The 21,398-nt window shown below is 45.0% G+C and overlaps 1 protein-coding gene across 1 annotated transcript in view; it reads left to right on the top strand.

The window, feature by feature from the left end:
* Window positions 1-21,398, top strand: part of TBC1D32 (TBC1 domain family member 32) — a 224,969-nt gene that overhangs the window by 90,388 nt on the left and 113,183 nt on the right. The window contains exon 26 of the mRNA XM_075063908.1: window positions 14,196-14,321. Within this exon, the coding sequence (XP_074920009.1) occupies window positions 14,196-14,321 (126 nt within the window). The remainder of the gene's footprint in view (window positions 1-14,195; window positions 14,322-21,398) is intronic.

Below are 21,398 nucleotides of genomic sequence, written 5' to 3'. Positions count from 1 at the left end.
TACTACACCGTCTGCTGCCAGCCTCAGATATAAAAGATAGATGGAGTGGATCAAAACAAGAAATTGACTCGATTTGTTTTGTGAAATCACGGCCTGCTAAACCTAAGGTTTCGAGCTCAGTCTTTGAGGGGGCCAATTGTGTGACAGTTGTTTGTGTTTCTCCTTGATGCAAAGCCACCCCTTTTGTTGATTTTTAATTCCCTGTAAGCCATGTCGTCAGTTGCCCCTCCATCCAACAATGACAGACAATTGTTTTGTGCAAAATCAGGCGAGGAGGTGACAGCAGCGCGGTGATGAGAGTAATGAGGACATAGACATGGTCATAGACTTCTCACAAAGTACGTGCTGGACAATGTGTCCTGGCAATGTGCACATTATGCTGATGAGCTCTGCATGGTCATCTGTGCTGATCAGCTTGCCACGCTGGCCAAACAGGAAATGAAATTCAAAAGTTCGCGGGCCTTTTCCTTTTCCATCTAAGTTGAGAGCACTGTTCAGAGCGGTCGCAATGGAGCACTCTGAGATAGGTCTCGGAGGCCAATACCATTAAATTGCTCCCACACTACCCCAAATTCGACCCGGCAAGGCCGATTTCAGCGCTAATCTCCTCGTCGGAGGTGGAGTAAAGAAATCAATTTAAAGAGCCTTTTAAAGAGGAAAAAAAAAGGTTTCGTTGTGTGGACAGATCCAGGGTTAAATCGAGGTAACGCTGCTAAATTCGACCTAAAGTCGTAGTGTAGAACAGGCCTGAGAGAATTGACTGCTGGAAGGAGCTGATCACCCAGCCCATACACGGAATACACCACCCCTTCAACAGCAACAATGGTATTGCCAGTGGAACGAGAATCAGCCTTCTCCTCATTGCCAGATTCTGAGCCATCCAATGAAACACTGTTCCCTTACCCTACATGTTCTCCACTACCCAGAAGACCTGCACTGGTTTGAAACCAACCTTCACCTCATCTAACTCAGAGTTGCTGGTACTCCATGCCATTGGGGCCCCCGCAACCACTATCGACTCCTCCAACTGGCCATTTTGGAGGCCTTGGGAAGAGTACCCTCCTACAGAGTCGATCCAATCTGCCAGGGAGTCACTTCGTGTCTCTCCTTCCACCAAGGGCATGCTCAGATCTGTCCCCAGGTCTGACAGATGAGGAGGAACATTAAGGTCCAGATCCAGTGATTCTGCCAGAACCTGCAAGATTGGCACTGTCATCCCAAGACAAATGGTGACTTGTACATCCCCTCCTCGTCCCTTATGACTTCAGGAAATTCGAAGATCATCTCTGCAGAGTTGCTGGAGAACTTTAGATACCTTTCAAGGAGATCCAAGACTCCCAGCCAGGGATGGCTCCAGGCACCAGCACGCCAAGCGTGTGCCTGAGGCGGCAATCCACAGGGGGTGCTCTGCCAGTCACCGCGAGGGCGGCAGGCAGGTTGATTTCGGCAGCATGCCTACGGAGGGTCTGCTGGTCCCGTGGCTTCAGCGGACCTCCCACTGCCATGCCGCCAAATCCGCGGGACCGGAGACCTCCCACAGGCAAGCCGCCAAAGGCAGCCTGCCTGCCGTGCTTGTGGTGGCAAAATACCTAGAACTGCCCCTGCTCCCAGCACAAACTCGTAGGCATTCTGCATGCTCCCAGACCCAACAGAATAGCTCTCTCCATTAATGAAGCCATACTGGAGCCAGCTAGGACAGTTCCCCCCTACCCCCCGACATACACACACACACACCTGTGCTTCTAGTCCTAAAGGGGCAGAGAAATGTTGTTATCTGCTGGCCAAGAGTGCAAAAAAATTTTCTCACCTCTCTTACAGTTCACTGGTGGTCTGTGCCGCTTCTCTCTCCAACCCTATGGAGAAGAGGAGGAAGTCTGGACCAGTGTCTCCTCTTTGCTGTACTCTCTGGCAAGGACCTCAAGGGCAGCTCGTCCCTTTTTCCCCACTGGAAGAAGTAGAGCAGTGGCTCCTGTTTGTCTTTTGTTGGAGAAGCCTGCGGTGCATCAGGAACTCCTGTTAGTGCTTTGGCCTGAAGCCTATAATAAAGGAAGCACTGCTGACCATTCTTGTCATGCACATGCACATTCCAAGGATGGCATTGTTATGAGATGCAGACAACAGCCTGATACTGGTTACTTGTTAAAATAAATACATTTTGCATGGGTGGAAGATAGTGAAAGTACTGGGGTGAGGAATGATATTTTATTTATTGATTTGTTTACTTAATAAATACATAAATAAATAGAATAAGTTTAATGGGATTCCACTGGGGTCACTGAATCCCAGCTGTCAACTCTCAGGTATGAGTTTATAAATCCTTTGAAGGGGTGGTACACATTAAGTGAATTCTAGTTCATAACTCTCTTCATAAAGACAAGCTTGTGCCTTCTGGGAGTAAAAACACCAAAAAATGGAAAATAGATTCCTTTTAAAATAACAATTGTCAGAAAGATTCAAATGGGTTATTTCTGTGATTCATCCACTTACATGAAATTTGTCTGCCATAGTCATTGAGCTCATTCATTACTTAGCATAGCAAGCCCTCATATCAGACTCATTTTAGATGTCAAGCTTCTTGACATCCAGTAATTATTGATAACAGTAATAATACTGTAGTTACTCCTTTATCACCACTTCCGCCTTGCTGAGGTGCTCACAACCATTTTAAAGAATTTGTGACTAACAGTTTTGTAAAACAAATATAAGAAAACTGGATAAACTATTTTAAAAAGCCAAACAATTTGATGATATTTAAAAGGAATGTGGGGGCTTCAAAATGATTTAAAGCTGCAAATGCCTGAAAAAGTAAAGTTCTGTGATACCATGTTACAATGCACGGGTGAATAAGCTAAGATGGATGGATATCCAGGGGAGCAAATTCTACATTTTGTTGTTGCTAAAGAAAAACCAAATCATCTGCAAAGCTATTGTGGGTAGTGTCAGCATGTAGATACCTGTCAGATTCACAGAGGAGTTCCCAAACATAGCTAGATTTCTCCCCTGTTGTAAGAGTTTATAGACCACCAAAGAAAATTTAAAGTCAGTCTGTCACTTTATAGACAGCCATCAAAGAATGCAGGATGTGTGTAACATTATCACAGCTACTCAGCAGGTGTACAGTTGGACTCAGTATTTACTGTAAGGTGAGAAGCTGATGGAAGCCTACTAAAAGAGAATTAAAATATTCAAGCCTTGTCACCCTGAACTCATTTGTAGCTCTTGTGAATCTGTTGAAAGATGAATACATGTGCATTCTGTGAAAAGTGAGAACATTTTCATGCCATCTTGGACCTGTAGCTTTGCATGGAAAGATTATAGTCAAAAATATTTCCAGTGGTTTTAACCTGCCTTGTGCAGAACATACCCTTTCAATAAATGGGGAATATGAAGGAAAAGAGCCCTTTCTCTTAATGATGAGCCCTTTGTGGCAACCAGACATCTTTGTTTACTGGATTGAAAATAAGGTTCTTGTGATGCAGGCAAGTTCACCCATCTCCCCTTTATGGCAGAAACTTGAGCTGGCAGGATTTACCCAAAGGACATACTGCTTCAAACTTTCCAAGAAGCTACTCTATTCTGGCAGGTGCTAGGCATTTGTCCATGTGGTTTCTGTTTTGTTAGGAAGGGATATGTGGAAAATAGAATCATAAGATCTGATTTATTTGTATGAATTATCACAGCCAGGAGTTAGAAACCTACAGGCTGAAGCACTGGACAATAATATATTGTGTATCTCTTCTGTTAGTGTGAATTTGAAACATAATTTATGATGAAACTTCAAATGACTTAGAAAGGTCATTATTTGCATGAGGAAATAAATTATGTAAATTCCACCTGTTTACACTGTAGCAAGATACCCTGTTACTTTTCTTTTACCTTAAGTGTTCAATTATATTTCAGTAATATAATTTGGGGTAGAACTACTAAGGGGTAAGTGTTTAGAATAATACACACAGTCTTCTTGTTTAGGGGCAATACCAAATTAAAAATAAGTGAGATTTCTTTATCTGTGGTATTTAACAATACCATGAGTTATTCAAAGCAAAATAATACTAAAAATTAAATTAACTTATCATGATTTATGCTTTTAATTTTCATTTTACATCTCTTGTCACTTGCAAAATTACATTTAATAGATGCATTGTCTAATTTTCAGGAGCAGTATGTTTTGATGATGAAGATCAGGGTTTCTCAAACGTTCTTGTGTGTAGATAGTTTCTCCGTGATGAGGTTATCTCACTGACACTTCTTTTCTATTTAGACCACCTCCTCTCCCAACTTTTCTGTTTTTCCATTGTGAGTGTACAACACCCTCATGTTGTTTACAGTAACATTTGCTCTTCTATTATGCCAAAGACCTCACTGTCATTCTCTCCTCTCTAGCTAAGGAACTGTGCAAAGTGGGAGCTTTAGGCCTCCAGTATAGTTCAGGACCTGTGCAAGACTGGAAATCTAGCCATATAGAGTTCATGAAGTTCCTAGAGCAGCAATCCCACAGCTCAGGACCCTCCACACACAGACCTCATCAGCCACTGCTCCCAAAGCTTCCTTCTTTTTCTGCCTCTCAAAGCCTAGAATCCCCACAGCAAACCTCTTCAGACCCTGCTCCCAACCCTGTTTCTCTGCTCAGAACCTTTTACCCATACACCCCCTCAGACCTTGTTCCCTGAGCTTTTGCCTCTCTCTCTATCTAGAGCTTTTCCTTCATCTTTTGGGGTGGGGAGCACCTACTGCTCTAAGGACTTGCCCTTTTTGGATTCTGCTTCCCTCCTTTACCCAGCCTCACACCCTTTACATACTCCTCAATCCTATCATCAAGCTGTCCTGCTCTTCCCTCTCTCACTCCAGTTACCCGCAACTTCTGTTTTTCTGGTGCCCTGCTTAAAGCTCTGAACATAACTATCTTCCTTACCTGCATTTCTCTTCTATGACTTGGTCTTCCTTCTCTGCTTCCGTCCTTTGTCCACCATTTTAAGAACAGCTGATAAAGATAATTAAATGGCAACCCACTTGACACTGAGAGAAAAACCTTATATAAAGTTAAAAAATACCCTTAACAGGATTTGTATTCAATAGCTTGTGAATTATAAGTTGGACACTTTGCCCATTAGGCTTATTATTTTGGCTATTATCCATGTGAATTTGCAGGTTTTAAATTGATCACAGTGAGACTTTGCTATTGTCCCTTGATTGCAGTAGAAACTCATTCAGATTTTCACAATAAAAGCAATCAGATATAAAGGCTTGTGGTATTTATGTTCCCCAGTTCATGCCAAGACACTTTAGACACACAAAGCTATCTGAGTAATAGTAGAGTTTGGAGGAGAATTAGAAAGTAGTTTCTTTTATGGAGAGAGATTAATTTAACTTTAGGAGAGCTACAATGTTCTGGTTCAGACCAGTTTCAGAGAAACTGTACATATACAAATACACTACAGGAAATTGAGTACTGTCCCACTTAACCAATAGAGCACATCATAGATATATTATGTAGTTGGAGTTCTAACTGACTGATCATACCTTTAGGGCAGGATATTTTTGCCTAGCAATTTCTGAAACTTAAGTATTTTCTCACAAGTTTTGCAATTCAAAAGTTAGATCGAGATACATTGGTTTATTACAGGATCAACTGAAATATATTTTACATTCTAAATTGGAAGAAATGGCATTGTCTATTTAACTACAAACTGTTAAGAGAAACCTGGGTGGAGGAAAAGAGATGGTGATAATCCTTGAAATTCTGTCCATAAAAGTAAACTCCATCCATGTGCCAAAATGAGACCGTTCTCACAGTACATAATGCAGATACACCTCTACCCCAATATAACTCTGTCCTCAGAAGCCAAAAAATCTTACTGCGTTATAGGTGAAACCACATTATATTGAACTTGCTTTGGTCCGCTGGAGCACGCAGCCCCCACCCCCGGAGCGCTGCTTTACCGCGTTATATCCAAATTCGTGTTATATCTGGTCGCGTTATATCAGGGTAGAGGTGTATTAAAACATGATTATGTGTGCCGCTTGGCTCCTGCAGCTTGGCTCCCCATTGGTGAAGCCTGAATATGCCTCTGAACTGTACTAGGCTCCTTGGATTTGGTTCTTTCACCGTTTTTTTGGGGGGGTGGGGGGGGGCAATATCTCCCAAACACTGTTTGTAGCATCAAAGTGAGATGTTACTCACAGTGAATTGTTCAGATCTGTCCTTCGTTACATGAGAAAGGAAAATTAGTAATATCGACATATAAATTGTAATCTCTGTCTGTCTGCGTTAACACTTCAGTGAGGTGAAATGGGGCAATTTACACCTCTCAGAGCCATTCACTTTTCCAGACCCTCTGCAGACTGAAGTAGGCATCTCTACATCAGCTACACTTTGTTCACATTTTTGAGATTTTCCTTCCACTTGGAGATTTTTGTTTTTTTAATAAAGTAAAAGGGGGAAAAAAGAAAGCTGATATTCTTCTTCGAGTGCTTGCTCATATCCATTCCAGTTAGGTGTGAGCACACCGCGTGCACGTTCATCGGAAGATTTTTACCCTATCAACACTCAGTGGGTCGGCTGGGTGCCCCCTGGAGTGGCGCCGCTATGGCGCTGGATATATACCCCTGTCGACCCAGCCACCCTTCAGTTCCTTCTTACCGCCCGTGTCAGTCGTTGGAACAGTGGAGCGTGGCTTAGCTGACCTCTACTTCCCTAGCTACTCGTAGTTCTCGTGTATATAGTTATATAGTTATAATCCTTTTATATATATATTTATATACTTATACATTTTTTCTTTACTAGCATAGTTAGTTTAGTAATAGTTAGCGGGGTTCGGGGAGTAGCCCCTTCCCCGCACCTGGTGCCGGAGCCCATGCCCGGTTCACCGGTTTTTAAACTGTGCTCGGCCTGCCACAAGCCGATGCCGTCAGGAGATCCGGACGACTCCTGTTGGAGGTGCCTCGGGGAATCGCACTTCACAGCTAAGTGCCCCATTTGCAAGGCTTTTAAGCTGAGAACAAAATGGAGCGGGACTTTCTCTTACCCTCCTCCTTCGGCACCGAGCGCTGGTCACTCGGCGGGCAGAAGCGCCTCCCCAGCACCGGACCCCGCCATCACTGCCAAGGCCTCTCGACACTGGTCGTTGCTGGCACCGAAGTCAACTTGTCACTGCTCTCTCTCTCCAAGGTCAAGAAAGCCCACGACTCCTCCTGCCAGTGCCTGACAGCTCCCCGGCACGTGCCGTGGTTGAGCTCCCTGCTCCTGCTGCTTCTGTGCCAACTGCACCACAGCCTGAGAGCTCATCTAAGTCGGATCACCCGGTACCGACACCTGCCGAGGCACCGATGACGTCGGCACCGTTGATCCCAGTCCCACAAGGGCCGTCGAATCCAGTGCCTGACTGCTCCCCGGCTCATGCCGTGGTTGAGCTCCCTGCTCCTGCCGCTTCCGTGAAAACTGCACCGCAGCCAGACAGCTCGTCTAAGTCGGATCGCCCAGCACCGACTCCTGCCGAGGCACTGACGACGTCAGCACCGTCGATCCCGGTCCCATGAGGGCCGTCGAATTCGGGGCTTGACAGCTCCCTGGTACGCGCTGTGGTTGGGCTTACTGTTCCCTCCACGCCGGAGACATTCCCAACGGCGAGGGATCTCATTGCCATGACAGAGTAGATGCTGCCTGAACCCCCGGCACCGCCGGTGTGGGTAATACAGTCTCTTGGCAAGCCTCGTTTGATACGACCATCCTCTGTCGGCACAGCAGAGTGGCACCTTTCATGATCACGGGTCCCTCAGATGCTCCAGGTCCCGTCGGCACTCCCGCTCCCGATGCCACTTGCAGTCCCGATGCTGTTCTCCTCGGTACCGGTCGCGCTCGCCGCACCGGTCGGTGTCCCATTCACCGACCCGCTAATCTCGACACCGTTCCGGCTTTCGGCACCGCTACAGGCACCGTGACTCCCGTAGCCGCTTCCGACCTCGAGATCTCAGTCGATCTCCCTGGACCGCTCTGGTCGCAGGTCCGGATCTCGTTCCAGGTACCAGTACACCTTCCAGTACTGGTCCCTGGTCCTGAGTTGGGCAAGGTCCGGTAGAGTCAGAGACTCTGCCCATGATTTTTCAGCACTTCCATGGCCATCCGGGCACGCATCAGTGTCTTCCCACGCGGACAGCTCTTATGCTCAGGACCGCGATTCTGATGTGCCCACCAACAACCTGAGAGCCCATCAAGACCTCCTAAGGAGGGTAGCACTCAATGTGGACCTCCAGGTGCAGGAGTTCCTGGAGGTAGGGGACCCGGTAGTGGACATTCTATCGGCGGTTGCCCCACTACAGGGGCCCTACCCATTTATTCGGACCATCCAGGCAAATGCCGATATTCTATGGAGGGTATGACTACTTACATGTCCGTCCTCCTCCCTGCTCACTAGTCGTTCACTCCGTTAAGGAAAGGGAACGGCATGGCCAGCAGGCACTAGCCCCGAAATTGAAGGGGGCTAGGCGAATGACCCTACTCAGCCGCAAGGTGTACTCTGCAGGGGCCTTATAGCCCTGCGTGGCAAATCAACAAGCCTTGCTTAGCCCTTATAATTATAATACCTGGGTGACGGTGGATAAGTTTATGGAGCTTCTCCATCAAGACTCCCGCCAAGAGTTCACTGCCCTCTTGGAGGAAGGGAAAAAGGTGACCAGAGCTTCCCTCCAGACCTCGTTACCGTGAGGAGCATCTCATGGCTTCAGGTTTCAAACCTCCGGCCGGAGTGGCAGTATGCCATTCACGACTTACCATTTGATGGTAAAGGCCTCTTTGCAGCGAAGTCAACCCCAGGCTGCAAAGCCTGAGGGACAACAGGGTCCTAATGTGCTCTTTCAGCATGCATACGCCAATGACCTAATGCAGGCCTTTCTATCCCCAGTCACACCGCCGTACTCTGTGCCTAGCCACAGACAGGACTTTGGCAGACGGCGCGGCCGAGGTGGTCGCAGACGACCGTCAGGACCCCTAGAGGGCCAAGATCGAGGTCCCTTGCAATCACCACCGGGACCAAAGATGAACTTTCAAAGGTGCGCCCAAGGGCGGCGTACCAGTTACAGGTGGGATTCCACTCCTACTTCTTCTTGGCGTGGTCCCAGTTAACTTCAGTTCGCTGGCTCCTACACATAGTGGAGTATGGGTACCACCTCCAATTGTTCCAACCCTGTTCCTCTTCACGGACTCCTCTCAAGCGCAATTCCTCTTACAAGAGGTGCAGACACTGATGGACGAAAGGGGCAAGGGGTTTTAGTCCCGTTATTCCCTAATCCCCAACTCGTACGGAGGTCTCAGACTTATCCTAGACCTACGAGGACTCAACCAGTTTATGAAAAGGTTGAAGTTCCACATGGTATCCCTGGGAACCATTATCCCGTCCTTGGATCCTGGAGACTGGTATGCCGCCCTCGGTATGAAGGACGCGTACTTTCACATTGCCATCTTCCCTCCGCACAGGAGATACCTCCGCTTTCTAGCCAGCTGTCAGTACTTCCAGTTTACAAGTTCCTGCTGTTCTTGGCCTTTCTGAGCCCACCGGGCATTAACCAAGTGTATGCGTAGCGCCACCACCTCCACCGACGGTTTCGGATGTAGGATATGCGTTTCCGTATATCCGAGGACACAAGTCACTCAGCGTGTGGGCATCATCAAGGACTTATTCACACGTCTAGGCCTGATGAATCACTATGGAAACATCCACTCTGGTTCCCACGCAGAGGTTAGACTTCCTAGAGCTATCCTGGACTCCAACCTAGCCGGATCCTGCTTACCACAGCCGCGGTTTCAGGTGATGGCACCAATCATCCGAGGTCTGCAGACTTTTCCCAACAACCTCGGCTCATGCTTGTCTCGGTCTCCTGGGTCCCATGGCTGCCTGCAAGTTTGTAACCAAACACGCCAAGCTCTGCCTCTGTCCTGTCCAAGTTTGGCTCAAATCGTGTACTCTGGACAGGGACCCAATGGTCACGATAGCACCATTCCCTCGAGCACCCTAGGCTCCCTAGAATGGTGGCTAACTCCCTCCCTGTGGGGCAGGATGCCGTTCCATGCCGCCCGCCCTCACTGTTCTTGATGACGGATGCATCATCTCTCGGCTTCAGGTGCTCACCTTCGAGCTTAAGGCCTTTGTCTTCTTGAGAGCTGGCGTTCCACATCAATGTCCAAAATGAGAGCAGTCCGCCTGGCGTGCAGAGGTTCCAGCAGCAGCTGCAGAGCCGTGTGTGTCTCAGGTTTACAGCCAACACAATGGCCATGTGCTACATAAACAACCAGGAAGGGACATGGTCCTCCTCCTTTTGTCAGGAGGCCATCCATCTCTGGGACTTTTGTATAGCCACTCGATAAATCTGGTAGCGTCCTTTCTCCAGGCATTCGAATGCCTTGGCGCTTCGACTCAGCAGGTCTTTCCTGTCTCGTGAGTGGTCGCTCTGCCCAATTTGATGCATTCTGTTGCCAGAAGTGGGGATTCTTCCCACATTATAGACCTGTTCACTTCCCGCGAGAACAGGAAATGCCGAGGGTTCTGCTCCTTCCAAGGTCTCTCCTGGGATCGATCTCGGACCGTCTTTCCTCATGCCTGTGAAGGGCAACTCCTTTATGCCTTCCCACCGTTCCCCTGCTCATTGGGTCCTGCTCAAACTTCACAGGGGCAGGGCACACATCATCATGATCATTCAGCGAGTACAGCAGCACTGAACACCACGTTGCTCGACCTGCATTAGCCAAACCATTACCCTGCCACTCCACCCAGACCTGCATACCTCAGGACCACGGCAGACTTCGCCACCTGACCTGCAGTCTCTTCACCTCACGATGTGGCTGCTGCATGACTAAATCGGGTAGCAGGAAGCTTCCACCTGGTCAACGTACCTGCCAAGTGAAGCGTTTCTCCTAACAGTGCGAAATGCTTGATCTTACTTTGTGCTGAGGTCTCGATCCCCTCTATTTTGGATCTACCCTCTGGCCTACAACAGCAGGGCATAGCAGTGTCCTCGCTGAGGTACACTTGGCAGCCATCTCTACCTTCCACCAGTGAAGGGTGGTCGTTCCGTGTTCTCACACTCTATGGTTTCATGGTTCCTCAAGGGCTTGGAGCGCTTACACCTCAAGTACGCCGCCCAGCCCCAACCTGGGCCCTCAACCCTGGTTTTAACCAGGCTTATGTCTCCTCCATTTCGAGCCGTTAGCGACCTGCTCACTGCTATACCTGTCTTGGAAGACAGCTCGTAGCCATACATCAGCCAGACGAGTCTCCGAGCTCAGGACGTCTATGGTGTTCCGCCGTACACTATGTTCACAAAAACAAGGTGCATTATGACCACACCCGGCTTTCCTCCTAAGGTGGTTTCGACCTTTCATGTTAACCACACTCAACGTTGATGGGGACAATAATTGAACTCCCTGGACGTCTGTAGAGCGCGTCGCATTATGTTGAGCGGACAAAACCATTTCGTAACACGCCCCAACTCTCGGTCGCAGTAGCAGACTGAAGGAAAGGCCTACTGTTTCTTCTCAGAGGATCTCAACTTGGGTGATGACGTGCACCCGCACTTGTTATGATTTGGCTCACATTTCCCCAAGCCACATACCATGCATTCTACCGAGCTCAGGCTTTCATCTGCCGCCTTGCTGGCTCGTGTACCACCATGAGATCTATCGCGCAGGTCCATGGTCCTCGTCCATACCCTTGCTTTGCATATGCCTGGTTCAACAGTCAGAATGCTGCAGCCTGTGGCTCAGCAGTTTTAACATTCTGCCACATTTCACTCCGACCCCACCGCCTACATAAGGCTTGGGAATCATCTAACTGGAATGGATATGAGCAAGCACTCAAAGAAGAAAAGGCGGTTACCACCTTTGTAACTGTTGTTCTTCGAGATGTGTTGCTCATATCCATTCCAAACCCACCCTCCTTCCCCTTCTGTTGAGTAGCCGCAAGAGCAAGAAGGAACTGAAGGGTGGCTGGATCGGCAGGGGTATATATCCGGCGCCACTCCAGGGGGCGCCCAGCCGACCCACCAAGTGTTGCTAGAGTAAAAATCTTCTGACGAACATGCACGCGGCGCGCACACACCTAACTGGAATGGATATGAGCAACACATCTCAAAGAACAAACGTTACAAAGGCGAGTAACCGTCTTTTCTGGAAAACAAGATAGTATCTTCATAAAGGTGCTTGTCTGACATATGGACTCTTTCCAAGCGCTGAGAGAAACTTCTACCTGTGCTGCAGTAAGGGTGTTATGTACAGGAATGCTGATTAGATTCTGGTCTTTTTTGCTCTGATCATGTGACATAGAATTGCAAAATGTTACACCCACAAAAAAGTTACATTGCAAGGTCCCATGTCCACTGACTCCACTGGTACTTTTTGAGCATATCAGCTGTATGAGACATGAGCAAGCCAGATGCTAGCTGCTTTTGCAGAATCAGATGAAATGTTTTGGGGAATGAAGTTCCAAGGATGAGTTTAGCACTAAGTTCTATCTGCATGATTGAATGTGACTAGTGAAGAGATTGTGTGGATATAAAGTGGACGCAGAATTCTGGGAGGCATAACCTAAAACAGTGTTGTAAAGACGGTAGGCAAGAAACAGGAATAAAACAGCACATGTAGAAAAACATTACTAAAAAAGCCATGGAGACTAACTGAGTAACTATGTGAAGAGAGATGAGAGACAAAAGATCAGATTAAGAGACCAGGAGGAACCAGCAACGATGGTGAAATGGATGAAATCCTAGCTCTGTTGAGTCATTGGGAACTGTGCCATTGACTTCAATGGAATCAGAATTTCACCCTGATCTTTTATTCTATTCTCCTGCAACAAAAATCTCAGATTTAAAATTTTTATTATATAATACACAGGTTAAGAAAAGAGGTGACTGTACATCTGAGTATAACTATATACCAGCCGATCCTTAGTTGCCAACTTTAATTCCACCAGAGGACTTTGTAAAGCAAAATAACTAATTAACTTGTAAATTGATATTTCTGCACTGTTCTGAAATTATCTTAAACCCTAGCCTTTGCAACTTATTACAGCAAAGGGGAAAGAAACAACTACAAGTCCTATAATCCTGCCTCACATTAAATATTCAGGTACTCATAACCAACTATTAAAGTCAGCACATATTATTTGGAAAGACATTGACTGAGGATTTAATTATTTGGAGATAACAAGGGAATTTCCTTGTTAATTAATTTGGAAGAATTATTAATGTTAATAGTTAAGTGGTGTAATCAGCTTTTCTGATTTATTTTGAATTGGTTAAATAAATCCCAGTGACAGGGAAACAATTTATAATGAGTACACTGTTAAAATCCTGATATTGGTTTGAAATAAATGAAGTGCAATGTAATAATTCTGTGAAAACCAAAAAATAAATATTCTCGCTCAGTTCAAAGCAATAAGGTTACTTGCAAGTGTTTTTGCTATAGGATAATTTAAAATTGAATATTAAGGTATTATAAAAAATAAGAACATTTGTAAAAGGTCATTTTCTTGTTAAATAAACAAGATAGCTTGTTGATTCCTAAAGATAAGTCACTTGCAATTGCATGACTTCAATTCTGAAGTTACTTTTAAAACCTAGAAAGGGGATAGTCAAGGTCCTGATCCTTTAGTAAGATGTGTCCAGGGTCAAGTGCACTCCTGAAAAAAGCTGAATACTCTTCAACTGTAGCACTTACGAATGCCAGTGTCAAGGCACCTCCCTATTCTCAGTAGGAGGTGGTGTGGGAATTTTGGAGGTGAGACATGACCCAGAGTCCCCCCATCAGATGTGGTGGGTACAAAGACCTGGGATAAAGCACAAAAAATCCTGCTTTCTATCTCCACAGTTGGATTGGTTACGTCTCCCATGTGATGGTGAACAGCCAGCATGGGATCTACATGATTGTTCAGCACTCCATGAGTAACAATCTTTTTTTTGTGAGAGCATTTGAGGGCTGCTCAAACATTGGCTAAGATGGTAGCAAAGAGATGGAGGAGTCAGCTGAGTTTCCTGTTCCTTTCTGAACAGTACTAGTGTCTGTACTCACTCCTTGTGAAGCTAAGGAGCAGTAGCCCTCAGGCCTATCTGTAGCTTGTAGCTTTTTTACTGTTTATTTTTAAAAATGTTGCTATGATAAAGCTGATTTGTGTTATAGAAAATCACAATGTGTGTTTTTATTTTTATTTTAGATAGCGATCTCAACAAGCTGTTGGCATTCTTAAAAAATCCAGATAAACAGCTAGTGTGGCTTGAAAACTGTAGAAAACAGTTTTGCAAAATCATGAAAGCCAAACCTGATGTCATCAGTGGAACAAGTGAGTGTATATATATATGTATATATTTTCCCCCATTAGGCACTTGTAAACAACTATTTTTCACATTTTCACTGAGGACTGCATTGTTTTTACTGTATCTAATTATGTATTGGCTGGCTTCCCACCCCCCCAGCCCCAGCCCCTTACTATCAGCAAATTACTGTTTCCCAAGGTTCAGCCAGTACATTTTAGAAAAGAACCAAATGGATGAGAAAAGTTTCAGTTCTTTTAACAGCACTGTTTAGGAAGAACAGGGATTGGTGTTTTGCTTGTAGTCTCAGGTTAGCACACCTTAAAGTGGAACATCAGGGATGAGGCAGCACTGGAAATACTGGTGGACTAATACACTCAGTACCATTTTTATGACTATTACATGTCATTTTTGGTGTATTCCACAGATACCCAGAGGGAGTTGCTCTGTCTAATCTAGAGGCTGACACAGTGACTATGGCTCTGTTCACTATTTTCAGCTGAGTAGATTTTTCCAAAGGAGACCGTGTCAGATTATGAATCAGATTTCATCTCCTAGTTATTTACTAAATTATGGTGAATATGTGGGGTAAAACAGCTGCGGTCTACTCTTTATCACCCAGAGACAGATGGTTCAGTTGAAAGGTTTTATGGGACTCTAAAAACTCTGCTGGGAATAAATGGAACCAAGAGGGCAAATGCCTGGGATATAATGTTACCCTATCTCTTATTAGCTTAGCGTGAAGTAAACTGAGATTCCACACGGACTCCCATTTGATATCCTGTGTGGGAAAAAGGTGAAAAGTCCCTTTGATTTCATCATAGACTCCTGGCAGAGAGGTACTGAGGTTAAAAGGGGGCCAGTGGCTGAACATATTCAGAAGTTTAGGAAGGATTTAAAGTCTGTGACGGACAGCGCTGGCCTTACCATGAGGCGAACTGAGGTGGCTGCCTCAGGAGCCAGACTGTGGTGGGGCTCCACTAGGACTCAGAGTGCAGAAAATTGTATCTGTTGCTGGTGCATATGTATTCTCCCTGCTCTAGGTGCACAGAGATGGTGGAGTGCTGTGTTGGAGGAAGGTGGGCCCAAGAGATATAACAGGCAGGCAGGAGACAAGGTGAGAGGGAATAACAGAAAGCAGCAGGAGCTGCAGCGAGAGAAGGGAGGAGGAGCCTCGCTAGCACCCCCAGGAGCTTGGACTGATTAACACCAGCTTCCTGTTTTCTGCTGTTTCCCTGAAAACACTTGAAGAGAACAGGCAGTCAATGGAAGTAGTAGAAGCCAGTTAGGCCTTTAAGACGCTGATATCTTCCCTCACTCAGGCCCTGCTACCAGCCTGCTTATTTGTCCCCTTCAGTTGAGTGTTGAGAGCCACTATAGCTGGCACAGAACAGCAGTCATGAGTGAATGAAAACTTCCCTCTGGGCAGCATTCAGAAAAATAAAGAAAGCAAAGGAATCTTTTCTATTTAGCAGAAGAGCTCTCCTTAGATACTAGATGCAAATGTTCACGGTGACGCTTGTGGCCAAGTAGGAGATGCCTGATCTCCAGTAGTCAGAGTGCAGGTGACCTGGCAGTTATTCAGCATCCAAGAGGCACAGGAAAGCAGCTGCTGCTGAGTTTAGTTTCTTAAGTCTAGATGATCCGGACTGTGGACCCACTTGAGCACTAGCCTGAAGGATTTCTTTGTACTGCATGGGCCAGAGCAAGTGGTAAAACTTCATGTTTCCCAAAGACAAATGAATATAGAAGTTCTCCATCAAACACATTACTGGCATGAAATCCCCAATAGTGAAAAAGTGGAGAGGCCATGGCTTATGTACTCAAAAACCCAGAATGCTGCATACTGTTTTTGTGCAACTCTTCAGTCTAATGTTCCAGCCACATTGGATCTACGGAAACAAGGACTGGAAGATCGGGTTAGAATCTAGCATGCCATGAAAGGCAGAATCACCAGAGAGCATTCCATAGGTGGAAAGAGCTTGACATGAGACTAGGTTAAAGGCCACCACAGATGATCAGCATCAAGAGAAGATTGCATCAGAGGCTCTTTACTGGCAAAATGTTCTGAAATGTTTCATTGCCATTGTGAGAATTCTTGCTACACAAAACTTAGCACCATGTGGAACTTTAAATCAGCTGTATGTGCCAACAATGGAAACTTCCTTAAAATTGTGGAGCTGATGGCTGAGTTTGATGATGTGCTCCAGGAGCATCTAAGAAGAGTCACCACCACAGAATGTACACACACCACTACCTTGGAGAAAAAATTCAAAATGAGATCATACAGTTACTGGCACAAAAGTCAACAGAAGATTGTGGCAGATCTGAAGTCAGCAGATATTTATTACTCTGTTATTCTGGACTGCACACCTGACATCAGCCATACGGACCAAATGACTTTAATGAGTGTTTTGTACAACAACAGAACCTAGTGAAATGTCCCTGCAGTGTGACTGTCAGAGGGCATTTCTAGAATTTGACATTGATGATACTACAGAGACGGATATGCAAATGTGCTTCTTAAAAAGCTGCAAGATTGGGAATTGCAATAGCGACACGAGAGGTCAGGCTGTGATAATTGGTGCGAACATGAAAGAAATAACAGAGGAGTGCAGACAAGATCTGAGAGTTAAACCTCAGCATTTTTTGTCCCATGCAGTTCTCATTCATTAAACTTGCTGGTCAGTGATGCAGCATCAGCTCTAGTGAGGCTGCTGGATTTTTAATGTAATTCAAAAGCATCTATGTATTTTTTTGCTCTGCATCAACACATCGGTGGCAAATTTTGAAGCACGTCTGGAACGTCCTCTCTGACACTGCAACCTCTGAGTGCCACACGATGGGAAAGTTGAGTGGAGGCGATAAGCCATCAAACACCAAATTGGAGATGAGATGATGCTATAGTTGCCATTATGAGGATAATCCTATGACAGGAACTGTTCATAATGGGAAAACAGTGGCAGAGTAAATGGAATCACCAGAAACATGCATAATTTTCAAATTCCATTGGCTTAGTGTTGGGCATGACATACTGTTTGAAATGAATGTTGTAAGCAAGAGACTCCAAGATTTGACCTTGATATATCTGGAGCAATGGAACAACTGGACAAAGCAAAGCATATCTACAGCTTACTGGCAGATGAGGGATTTCAAAACGTTCTGAAAGTGCACAGAGATGACAGACGAACTTCACAGTGAAGCGTTTTCCCACCCTTTCAAGAATACAGGAGTCACTGAAGAAGAAGACATTTGATTATGAGGGCACGGGGTATCCCATAAGAGACTGGAACAACAATACAATGTTGAATTCTTTAAGCAGGTGCTAGATTGTGCAATATAGTCAGTTCAAGAACCTTTCATGCAGCTCAAGGAACACAGCAATAATATTTGGGATGTTGTATGATATTCCAAACTCTCACTGTACCTGAAGAAGATCTACACCAGCAATGCAGGACACTAGAGACAGTGTGACACATGCTGACATGTGCAATATTGATGCGAGTGTAGGTGATGAACTGAGAGCCCTTTCAAGATACATTTCAGCAGACCAACTCCAAAGGCTGTTCTGGAATATATGCATATGTAATGACCACCCTCTTTCCAAGTGCTTTGTTGCTCTGTGCATATTTCTAACACTTCCTGTAACAGTTGCCAGTGGACAATGCAGCTTCTCCAAGCTGAAGTTATAAAAAACACATCTATGCTCTACAATGACACAGGAGAGCTGGTCGGCCTTGCAACCATCTCATAAAGCATGAGCTGGTCCAGACTATGGACCTTCAGCAGGAAGCAGTTAAATTTTGCAACCAAGAAGGCCACGAAAACACCACTTTGGATTATCCAACAGAATAAAATATGCCAGTGTTTACTATGCAGACAAGAAAAGTTACATTTGCAATTCATTTATCACAGGGTAGCTGCATGAGTCTCTATCCACAAAAACAACAAGGAGTCTGGTGGCACCTTAACGACTAACAGATTTATTTGGGCATAAGCTTTCATGGGTAAAAACCCTCACTTCTTCAGATGCATGGAGTGAAAGTTACAGATGCAGGCATTATATAATGACACATGAAGAGAAGGGACTGAAGTGCTGATCAAAGGGGAGAGCCTGGCTGAAGGGCAACCAGCCAGCCTGTGATGAGAAGCTTCTAAGTTTGTAAGGGCACTGAAAGTGTTAAGATCAGCTTAGAATGTGTTTTGGTTTTATTTCATTTGACCAAATCCTACTTTTTGTGCTTTGACTTATAATCACTTAAAATCTATTTTGTAGTTAATAAATTTGTTCATTTATTCTACTGGAAGCAGTGCGTTTGGTTTGAAGCATCTCAGAGACTCCCCTTGGGATAACAAGCCTGGTACATATCAATTTTCTTTGTTAAATTGATGAACTCATATAAGCTTGCAGTGTCCAGTGGGCATAACTGGACACTCCAAGATGGAAGTTCCTAGGGTTGTGTCTGGGACCGAAGATATTGGCTAACGTCATTCAGTTTTACAATCCAAGAAGCAGCTTACATGCTAGAAGCTGTGCATGAACAGCCCAGGAGTGGGGTCCCAGAGTCAGGGATTGGAGTGACCTAGCAGATCACCGGTCCAGATAATACTAGGGGAACGTCACAGGGAATTCACAGAACAGGGCAATTATCAAACGGTCTATCCCTTCATCCAGTTCCAGCATCTGGCAGTCAGAGGTTTAGGGACACCTAGAGCATGGGGTTGCATTCTTGACCATCTTGGCTAATAGCCATTGATGGACCTATCCTCCATGCACTTATCTGATTCTTTTTTTGAACCCAGTTATACTTTTGGCCTTCAAAACATCCAGTGGCAAGAAGTTCCACAGATTGATTGTGCATTGTTTGAAGAAATACTTCCTTTTGTTTGTTTTAAACCTGCTGCCTATTAATTTCATCAGGTGACCCCTGGTTCTTATGTTATGTGAAGAGGTAAATAACATTTCCTTATTCACTTTCACCACACCATTCATGATTTTATAGACCTCTATCATATCCTCCTCAGCTGTCTCTTTTCCAAGCTGAACAGTCCCAGTCTTTTTAATCTTTTGTCATATGGAAACTTTTCCATACCCCTAATCATTTTTATTGCCCTTGTCTGTACCTTTTCCAATTCCAATATAACTTTTCTGAGATGGGGCAACCACAAATTATATGCAGTAATCAAGGTGTGGGAGTACCGTTGGATTAATATAGTGGCATTATGATATGTACTGTCTTATTATCTATTCCTTTCTTGATGTTTCCCAACATAGTTAGCTTTTTGACTGCAGCTGCACATTGTGTGGATGATGTTAGAGACCTATCCACAGTGACTGACTCCAAGATCTCTTTATTGAACGATAAGAGCTAATTTAGACTCCATCATTTTGTATTTGTAGTTGGGATTATGTTTTCCAGAATGCACTGCTTTGCATTTATCAGTATTGAATTGCATCTGCCAATTTGTTGCCCAGTCTCCCAGTTTTGTGAGAGCCTCTTCACAGTCTCTTTGGACTTAACTATCTTGAGTAGTTTTGTATCATCTGCAGACTTTGGCATCTCACCGTTGATCCTTTTTTTCCAGAACATTTATGAATATGTTGAAAAGCACTGAACCCAGTACAGATTCCTGAGAGACCTGACTATTTATCTCTCTCCATTGTGAAAACTGACCACTTATTCCTACCCATTCTTTCCTGTCTTTTAACTTGTTACTGATCCGTGAGAGGACCTTTCCTCTTATCTTCTGACTGCTTACTTTGCTAAAGAGCCTTTGGTGAGGGACCTTGTCAAAGGCTTTCTGAAAATCCATTACCCTATATCCACTGGATCACCCTTGACTATGTGTTTGCTGACCCCTTCTAAGAATTCTAATAGAGTTGTGAGGCATACTTTCCCTTTACAAAAGCCATGTTGACTCTTCCCATGCAAGTTGTGATCATCTTTGTGTCTGATAATTTTGTTCTTTACTGTAGTTTCGATCAATTTGCTTGGTACTGAGATTAGGTTTACCAGCCTATAATTGCCAAAATCGCCCATGGAGACATTTTAAAAAATTGGTGGTGTTAGCTATCCTCCAGTCATCTGGTGCAGAGGCTGTTTTAAGTGATAGATTACATATCACATTTAGTAGGTCAGCAACTCCTAACAGCAACAACTCCTCCTAATAGGCCTGACAAATTCACTGTACCTGACATATCACTTTCATGGTATTTGCCCATAAATGGTGTTGTCAGGCCCCTTAGGTGTTGAGAGCCTTACCCTCTGTGTCATAACATTGCAAGGTCAGATGAGGGAGTGACAACTAGGACCTCACTGCCAGAGGTTACACCTGCTGAATCAATGGGATCAAATGACTAGAAGCAGACTGCCGCTTGGACCCCTCTGGGCATATATATTCGTATTCCTATCTCACCCTTTGTCTGAACAACTAGTTGCTAGGTCTGTTACCACCAAGCTGTCTGAGACCAAGTTCTTGCTTCTTTGCTTGGCTTCTACTCCTTGTTCCTTTCACCACTCCTCATCCTTTCTCCTTCTACCATGCCCTGCTCCTTGTTCCTGATTCCTTCCCTTGACCCCTGCAGCTGTCTCCATCCTTGACCTTTGATGTAACTTTTGAGTCTGATTACGGCTTAATCCTTAGCATGACTCTGGCTCTGACACTTGGTATGGCCTCTGACTCTGGTTTTCAATCTGGTGTGACTCCCAACCATGACACTGATTCTATCCTTGGCTCTGACCACTTGGTCAGACCACCCTGTTACAGGCTCTGACAAATGTCATGTGAGGTCTCTAATAAAAGCATTTGTCATAATCATAACAAATATATACAAATCATATATGAAGCGTTGTGTATATGTACTAAAAATATGATTTAAAGTCTGTCACCAACCAAAGAGAGAAATAGGTTTCTTCCAGACAGGAGGTAAGAGGTGTATCTCTGTCAAAATGTAAATTAAGCATTGTAAGCTAGCACAGTGAAGCCCCATTTACGTGGGAAGTCAACAGGAGTGTCGGAAGTCAATAGAGAAACAAGACACATGAAATTGAACCACTGTCTCATGAGGCAGACAGCGAACTTTGGAAAATTTAAGAGGAAGACAG

Source organism: Chelonoidis abingdonii, chromosome 3 (genome assembly GCF_003597395.2).
Source record: "Chelonoidis abingdonii isolate Lonesome George chromosome 3, CheloAbing_2.0, whole genome shotgun sequence".
Lineage (NCBI taxonomy): Eukaryota > Metazoa > Chordata > Testudines > Testudinidae > Chelonoidis > Chelonoidis abingdonii.
Note: the sequence above shows the minus strand (reverse complement) of the source record. Positions and strands in the feature narration are given on the sequence as shown.